The sequence below is a fragment of the Aegilops tauschii genome, chromosome 4, assembly GCF_002575655.3.
Source record: "Aegilops tauschii subsp. strangulata cultivar AL8/78 chromosome 4, Aet v6.0, whole genome shotgun sequence".
NCBI classification, from domain to species: Eukaryota; Viridiplantae; Streptophyta; class Magnoliopsida; order Poales; family Poaceae; genus Aegilops; species Aegilops tauschii.
In genome coordinates, this window is record NC_053038.3 from 351,365,841 (window position 1) to 351,374,518 (window position 8,678).

The 8,678-nt window shown below is 49.0% G+C and overlaps 1 protein-coding gene across 1 annotated transcript; it reads right to left on the reverse strand.

The window, feature by feature from the left end:
* Positions 1-427: 427 nt before the first annotated feature.
* On the reverse strand, positions 428-3,486 carry LOC109757933 (mitogen-activated protein kinase 5). The gene is made up of 5 exons (XM_020316777.4): positions 3,062-3,486; positions 2,654-2,783; positions 2,425-2,562; positions 1,805-2,321; positions 428-815 (listed from the first exon to the last, which is right to left on the reverse strand). Exons 1-5 carry the CDS (start codon positions 3,211-3,213, stop codon positions 643-645), a joined length of 1,110 nt encoding a protein of 369 aa, XP_020172366.1. The 5' UTR covers positions 3,214-3,486; the 3' UTR covers positions 428-642.
* Between the last annotated feature and the right edge of the window lie 5,192 nt (positions 3,487-8,678).

Here is an 8,678-nt window from a genome sequence, read left to right on the forward strand (position 1 = left end):
ACACCCGTGCTAAGAGGGTGGAAGTATCTTTCATTGCTTTATGCATAACCGTTTGTCATTTAATTGACAATAGTAAAATTATGTAGCACTTGCAGGAGACACGTTAAGGGATATGTCAAAACAGGCTGAGGCCGGAAAGAGAAACCTAATGTGTTCATTTTAGTGTGTAATTTGTACTAGATGCTAGGTTCATCTTAGAGTCTATTTTATACTCCCTCCATAAACTAGTATAAGAGTGTTTAGATCACTAGATTCTAGGGATGTGTATGCACTCACGTTGAAATTCCTGTAAGAAATACTATGATCAAAATGGTACTCCAAGGTCCTGTAAGAAACATAGTGAATCCTAAATACTGCTGCCTTTCATATATAGACATAAACTGCATTCTCAATATCAGGCGAGCATCCACCTGATTAATAAAATCCATTTCTTCATAAACTAGAGAATGATTTGCTCTCAAATCATGCTCCAGACTTTTTATTCGCACAGCCGAGGGACAAAGGTCTGAAGAAGCAGCAACAACTTACACAGAACAAACAAACAAATGCAGTGCGCAATCTACCATGTTCTTTGACCTTACTCCTATTTACAAACAGTTTACATCGAAATCATACTATTGGGGGTAACTAGGAATGAATCGTCTAGTATCGGAAGTTGGGGTTCAACTCTAGGGCTTCGTTGAATATGAGCTGCTTCATCTGGTCTTCCGTCAGTGGGTGCTGTTCGAAGTCGAAGGAGAAGGGGTCCGTGCAGATGGGCTCGTCGGCGACGTCGTGAAGCCGCTCTAGGTATGGGTGCTCCAGCGCCTCTTCAACTGCATCACAAGAGCAATTTCAGTAAGAATCCACATCAGTCAGACACTAATTAACTGATGAAACATACTTCCTCCATAAAGAAATTCATTAAGAATCCACATCAGTCAGACACTAATTAACTGGAGTACAAGCAGTGGCAGAGCTAGCCGAAGATCATTGGGGGGCCAAACAAAAATCCTCAGTGTTTGGGGGGCCAAAAGCTAACAAAAGTCTAATCTAAACCTCCTTAAATAATTTTTCTTTAGGAATGGATCAAAGGCTGGGGGGGGGGGGGGGGGGGGGGCGGGGGGGCAGCGGCCCCCGGCCCCAACATAGCTCCGCCATTGAGTACAAGAGTGTTTAGATTACTATTCTTTACAGAGGGAGTAACTTTCTACGTGACAAGAGCAATTTGAGTGAGAATGCGCGTCACTCAGACATCAAGTACGTATAACAACAAAATAGAAACTACTGTACTTCCTAGCCTTCCCTACTATTCTCTGGCCGACGTCTCAAAAAGCTACTTCTATTATTGCTGTTGTGAAACAGATGCAGGAATCTAGCCTTTGAGAGTAGCTGCAGCAGATCTCTTCCATTCATATCTGTTGCCAAAAACAGATACGTTCTTCTAAAAAAAGTGTGATTCTGCACTACACGCACAGTCCTTGTCGTCTACAGCACATACTACTAGCTCCAAAGATAGGCAAAGATCTTTTCTTAATCAAGTGGGCAGCACACATGGTTTTTGTCTAAAAAGGGAGCACATGTCCACATGCAGTAAAAACTTAAAAATAGGGGCCGAAGTGGCTGCAGATTGCATCTATTCCTACTTATAACCAGCACAAAGATGTTTTTAGCACTGACACTGACCCCAACACTGGCCGTACGAAGCCAGTCAACAAAGCACGGCGCTCTAACAGCAGCAGCATTGCGTGCAGTGCAGTGCGGCGCTACGAAATTCACACGTGAAGATCAAAGCAGAGTGACGCGGACGTGGAGCGCAACGCACCTGTGATCCTCTGCAGCGGGTTGAAGGTGAGCATCCTCTCGATGAGGTCCAGCGCGGCGGGCTGCACCTTGGGGAACTGTCCCGGGAAGGACCGGCGAGGGAACTGCGGCAGGTGCCTCATGTACCTCCTGGCGTCCTCGTTCCGGATGAAGCCCAGGTCGTCGTCGGTGGGGGTGCCGATCACCTCCGTGATGAGCCGCATCTGGTGCATGTGGTCCCTCCCCGGGAAGAGCGGCGCGCGGTTGATGAGCTCCATGAAGATGCAGCCGACGGACCAGACGTCGATGGCCGCGGAGTAGTCGGTGGAGTTGAGCAGCAGCTCCGGGGCCCGGTACCACCGCGTGACCACGTACTCCGTCATCATGTCGCTCTCGGACGACGGCCGCGCCAGGCCGAAGTCGCAGATCTTGAGGTCGCAGTTGGCGTTCAGCAGCAGGTTGCTCGGCTTGAGGTCGCGGTGGATCACGTTCGCCGAGTGGATGTACTTGAGGCCGCGCAGCAGCTGGTACAGGAAGTACTGAAAGCCACCCAAGAACACCACGTCGCATGAATATACATACGGATCAAATTGTCACAAACATGAACAAAATGAATGGCTTATTTCCCCTCCTTGCTAGTACCTGGCAGTGTTCTTCCGAGAGTTCTTGGTTGGAGCGGATGATGTGGTGGAGGTCCGTGTCCATGAGCTCGGTGGCGATGTAGACGTCGTTGAAGGACTGCGGGATCGCCGGCGGGATCACATCTCGGAGGCCTACTATCTGCATCCATGTAGCGGAACAGCTTAGCGCCTGAATTGCCGAATTCAATGAGATACGCACATCTGAAGCGGAAAAGATAGTTGTTGATTACGTTCTCGTGGTCGAGGTGCCTCAGGAGCTTGATCTCCCGGAGCGTGCGCTTGGCGTCCATGTTGTTGTCGAAAGCGTTTGCGATCTTCTTGATTGCCACCATCTCCCTCGTCTCGAAGTTCATCACCGAGCTGCGCCCACGCAACCACAAGTGGAATTTCAGGACAAGATTAAACACCACCAACCACAGAGCACTGACAGATTCACATATTTGCTCAACTGATAAAGTTATAGTGCTAGTACTAAACTAGTGTCGTTCACAGAAAGGAGTGAATTGGCCTAATCCTATCTTTCCCCATGGCCCGAGCCAATCCCCCCTCTGTTCTCCGATCGGAGCCGCAACGACATGAACAATCTTGGCAAGAAATCGATGGTGATTGAGGAGCAAATTAAGACGGGCGGAACGTACCAGACGATCCCGTAGGCGCCGCGGCCGATGGGCATGATCGGCGGCTGGTACTTGGCCGTGATCTCGAACTGGTTGCCGAATATGTTGTAGAGGAGGAAGCGGCCGCCGTGCGTCATCGTCGGCCGGAACTCGGCCACCGGAGCGCCGTCCATTCTCAAACACAGCCAAGAAACTCTCAAAACCCAATCACAGGAGGGAGGCAACACGCACGCACGCACGCGCAACGGGATGAGGCTGAGCTGATGATTGACTTTATCCCGGCTCTCGATTCTTGTAGGGTTGAGGAGGAGAGAATTATAAATAGAAAAGGGCGGCTCCGCTAATGCCCTCGGCCCAGCTGAGGAAGGTAGCGAGAAAGCGAGCGAGCGAGAGCGCGCACGCCGCTGCTGTGCTGTGCTGGTGCGCGCGGTCTCTCGCTCTTTTTTGTGCGTATCACCCGGGAATTGAGGGGATGGCGCCGGGATGGACGGACGGCCCGATGGAGGCCGTCTGGCGGCAGCGCGATCAACGGACGGCTGGGGAGGGTTCAACGGTCAACCGGCAGCTGCTGCTCTCTTGTATGGACGCGCGCTGCACGCACCAACCGGATCGGGCTGGACCGGGAGCAGTGTGACTGACGGGTGGGCCCGCGCTTGTCAGTTTGTGTGGATTGCGCGTGTCGCAGGGTGTTGAGGGCGTGGAAATCCAGGGCCGACGGGGACGGAGCGGATGGAAGGTAGTAGCAGCCGACGCGTTATTGTTTTGCTTCGCGAGTCTGCTTGGTGTGGTGCCATTTGACCCACCGGTCACCTGGTTTTTTTCTCTCGCTTTTCTTGGGCACCGTGGAAACGCTCCGGTTGGGAAGTCTACGCTGCAAATCTAGAGTCGGGGCAATCCTGCGTCCCGGTCAAGAGGGGTCCAGAGACGTGGAATCACACATTTCTCTTGGGGACGCGCACCGTGAGTGATTCGTTACCCTTTTTGCTACCAAAAAATGTAGGGATGCAAGCGGGGCGGTCTGGCAGACCACAGCACAGTGTAATGTAGACTACGAGGTTTTGCATGTTGTTATGCTGTGGTAAGAAATCTTTGTTGGAGGAAATTATCCAAGTGACAACACTATCATTTTATGCTCTTCACAGCGTAAGCAATCTTCATTGTGTCACTTCTAGTTGAAAATTTTGGAATAGAGGCCACAAATCGTCGATGAATAGGTCCCGTGATGCTTTTCAGTTTAGGAAATCAAATCTCTGATCAAGAGTGAGAGGAAGATAGAGATTATAGCTATCTGGCGTGAGACGAATAATGTTAGCCATGAACTTGCTAGGATTGGCTGTATGGAGGTTAAAACAACAGCCTGGTTACATTCAAGATTGAATGGGGTTGTAAAACTGTCGAAATCGGATCTCTCTGATCCAGATTGATCAATAGCAAATCCCTCCCCCCTCCCACCCACCCACCCTGCAAAAAGGTAGGCCACAATTTGGGACCTTCCTGATAAACTCCTGCCGTTCCTTTATATAAGATGTATTTGGCTTTTTGATAAAAATTGACAAGTAAGCTGTATTTGTTCTAATTCCTCGCAATCCCGATCTTAGCCCTCCAGAAAAAGGAAATTATCTCTTCTTATATAGAGAAAAAAGGAAATCATCTCTTTCCCGATTGCGTGTATCTCTTCCTTTCCTAGACTAAAGAATTTACTTGCTGCTAATCCACAAATTAGTCAAGGATAATTTCAGCATAAATTGTCTATAATTATGTGACTTGGTCACCGTGCTAAAAATAATACACCTTACATAAAGGAATAAAGGGAGTATGATATATATAGGTGATTTGAAAAACACCATAATTACAATCCTGACCATAATGACCTGATTTTGCTAATTACAGTAGGCGCTAAATATGGAAAGGAATAACAAAATATCAAGAATATTTTATTTGCCTGACACTCCCTTGCAAACACATCAGAGTTTTGCGGACGTTGAGGCTGGATTGGAAGTACAAGAACAAAGGGGACGACAACCCCTTGGTGAAGATGTCCATGAACTATTGAGATGATGGCACATGAAACACTCTAATGTCCTGAAGAGCGACTCGGTTGCAGACGAAGTGCAGGTCAATATCGATGTGTTTGATTCGTTGATGTTGAACAGGGTGCATGGATATGTAGGACACCACATTTACATTGTCGGAGAACACGATAGTAGCTTGACGTAGAGGGCGTTGCAGTTTTGACGGGTTCAGACAAAGATAACTATCTTCGGCAACAACATTGGCGACGACTCGGCTTGCGACTTCAGCACTATAGCGAGAAACGGTGTGTTGGCGTTTGGAACACCAAGACACGAGATTCTCACTAAGGTAAACAAAGTAGTTGGAACTGGGGCGACGAATGTTAGGGTAGCCAGCCTAGTTGGTGTTGGTGTGGGCAATGAGGGAGTCGGTGACAGACGGTGTTAGCTGCAAGTTGTGGTCAAGGGTGCCCAGGAAGTACCAAATAACTCATTTGACCAGTGAGATATGATGCTCATGCAAGCAGAGGCAATTTCTTGCACCGCATAGGCAATGTCATGATGTGTGAACATCAAATACTACAAAGTTGTTTGCCAAAAAAGCATCGCAAAGCTCGACGAGGCTTAGGTGAGTCGTTGGGTCGTCCACGGGGATCAGGGCGGCTAGCTTCGAAGATGTGTCGACATGAGTCGACATAGGCTTGCAGTTGCTCATGCCGACACGCTCGATGATTTCAATTGCGTATTTGGTCTAAGAGAGAAACATGCCAGATAAGTCATGTTGAACCGCATGTCGAGGAATTAGTAAAGGTCGCCCATGTCGGTCATAGCGAACTCGGTGCTAAGGGCAGTGATGACGCAAGCGAGGAAACCCTAAGGATGATGTCATTGATGCAGAGAAGAAATGTCGTGCATGTCTTGTCGTGTAGAACACAAAGCAACATGCCCAACTTAGAGGAGGTGAATCGTTGGCGGTGAAGGTAGCGAAGCATTAGTGCCAGGAGTGAGGAGGGCTTACTTCAGTCCATAGAGAGAACGGTTCAGGTGGCACATGTGACCGACACGGATGGTAGCCGGTTTAACGACTAGGCTAAACGTCTCATTGAAGTAACACCTTGTTATTGCCAGAAGCGTCGAAGAACTCCAACAAGTTGTGTCGTCTGAGGGAGCAATTACGACTGACCTTGCAGTGAAAATTGATTTGTCAGAGTCTGTCATCATTGCATCATCAACATCACATTGGCATCATATTGCATTAACGAAATAATTAATTCACCATTTTGTTAAATAGTGGATAAGTAAACCCTTCTCCCTTTCGATATTCTGCACCGAGACTCACCCCGAAACCTTGCACCTGCCCGTTTATGACATTTGGGAGCTACCCAAATCATCTCACAATTTTAGCACAAGCTAGCTCTCACTCATCACGCAAACCCATTTATTCAATTAAATGACGACATTATCTAAATAGGAACTAAATGAGATCTGAATGACTTAGGTTATTTTACGTAGCCTCACTGTAGTCTAGAGAGACTATGTTTTAAAATTCATTCGATTTGGAGTTCTTTTAATGCCCAACGATTAAATATGAGGACGTTATAGCCGGTCAAATAATAAATAAATTTACCGAAAAAGGCTTTGGCCCCGCTTTATATATAAAGCAAACCACCGAGCACAAGGTCCAACAAGGTTCCAACAAGCATACACACACATCGTGCCACCGCACACATAGTCTCACAACACAACAAAACACACATCATAGGGAGGGGTTCTGCTGAGGGCACAACACAACAAGCCCAAAGAACATAATAAAAAACGCACAAACATAGGCGGTGGCGACGAGGACGGAGAAGATCTAGTCTGGCTCCAGTGGTGGGGGAGGGAGCGGCGGTGCCAGCTGAAGAGCCATCGCGCGAAGCTGGGAGATGATGGAGTTGATGGCGTCCCGATCCCTGGGGCGGCTAAGCGGCCGCCAAAGCTGCAAGTAACCACACCATTTGTACTCAGCGCCAGTAGCACGTCGAAGAGGTACACGCTGAATCACAAGCTTATTTCGAACCGTCCACAGCGTCCAGGCGAGCACCCCAATGGTCAGCCACCTAATGTGGCGGGACGTGGGAGGCAGGGCCTGGAGTTTGGTGACGAGGGCGGGAAAGTTGTTGTGGCACCAACTTCCATCCACCACTTCACGAAAACAACTCCATAGGAATTGCGCGGACACGCAAGAGAAGAATATATGATTCGAGTCTTCCTCCATCCCGCAGAGCGGACACAACCCGTCTCTGGGGCCATTGCGCTTAAGCACCTCCACGCCGGAGGGAAGGCGGCCACGGATCCATTACCACAGGAAGATCTTAATCTTCAAAGGGAGCCGGATCTCCCGAATTAAATAAACTTGCTAACTGAACTGCCACTTTTCCCTCTCTCAAACCTAGCCTAATAGCCCACCTAGTCTTCACTTAGCCCCTGCCTATATAAGGCAACCCCTCTCATCTATTTGAGGCAAAACCCTAAATTTTAGGAGACAAACACTTTCCTACCAAAAATGCCACCCACCACCTGCTTGCGTCGTCACTGCACTCAGCACCAACCACATTCGGTGTAGGTTGGATGGGCTCTGTCTTTATTTCTATCCGCGGAGAGTTTGTGGTGTCCATTTTGGTGGACCACGTTGGAGTTGCCCTTTTTTGGACCGTAGATGGACCTTGAGGATCTCTGGTGCACACCTTGAGTGTTTGAGGAGTAAGTTGCACTGCAAGCACAAGTTCAGTGACTTCTGGTGCTCTGGTGCATTTTACTCGCATGTGCCCAAACCTAAATGATACGCTTTCTTTAAAAGGGTAAAAGACTCCACATCATTAACTAAGAAGAAGTTTAACAATGTAATACCCGTACGCCAATACAAAAGCCTACTCTCCCGGCATAATATCTCCCATGTATCTTGCCCCAGCAAGAAATTCAATTCTTCGGCACACAACGAATTTTGCTGAAGATGATGAAAAGTGAGGCGGAGATGGTGTTGAAGACCCTCGAGTTGCCCTCGCTCCAAAGCTCCCACGAAACCAGCATGATGAGCGACACCATCGCCTTACGCCCGTCGTGCCATAGACCTAGGGCGTGTTTGGTTGCCGTAGTGAATAGTAGTTGCATTGCATACACATCTCAACCCAGCCTGGCTCTAGAAAAACAGCCTCATATGCGACATCCGCGAGTTGTTTGGTTGCCTGCATCTAGGGTCCCTGCATTAGGTAATACGCAAGTGCACTTTGTTTGGTTGCCTGCATTGGCCCAAGCGGCACATGAACTCGGTGTTTGGTTTCACGCATGAGGTATGATTAAGAGCTAGCACTTCACTTAGCAGACAGGGTTAAGAGCTAGCAGAGGGAAGGGGAGAAGAAGTGCAGTGTGCGCCGGACAATGGCGACTACGGTGGATAGTGGTCGTGGCGCCGTGGCCGACATGACAAGCATGGAGTCGGGGACGAGCGACCCCGTCGGCGGCACGACGAGCGACACCGTCGGCGAACTAGTTGCGGTGCTCGCGCAAAGACAATCGACAGAGGAGGAGAATGCAGTGCCCGCGCCATGGCATCGTCGGTGCAATGGACGAGAGAGAGGAGGCCGAGA

Bases quoted from the DNA above. Each gene is read 5' to 3' on its own strand.
- LOC109757933 (XM_020316777.4), bottom strand. From the start codon at position 3,213: ATGGACGGCGCTCCGGTGGCCGAGTTCCGGCCGACGATGACGCACGGC. The intron at 2,784-3,061 runs GTACGTTCCGCC...GCGTGGGCGCAG, and splicing joins GGCGCCTACGGGATCGTCTG to CTCGGTGATGAACTTCGAGA. The intron at 816-1,804 runs GTGCGTTGCGCT...CTTGTGATGCAG, and splicing joins CCCGCTGCAGAGGATCACAG to TTGAAGAGGCGCTGGAGCAC.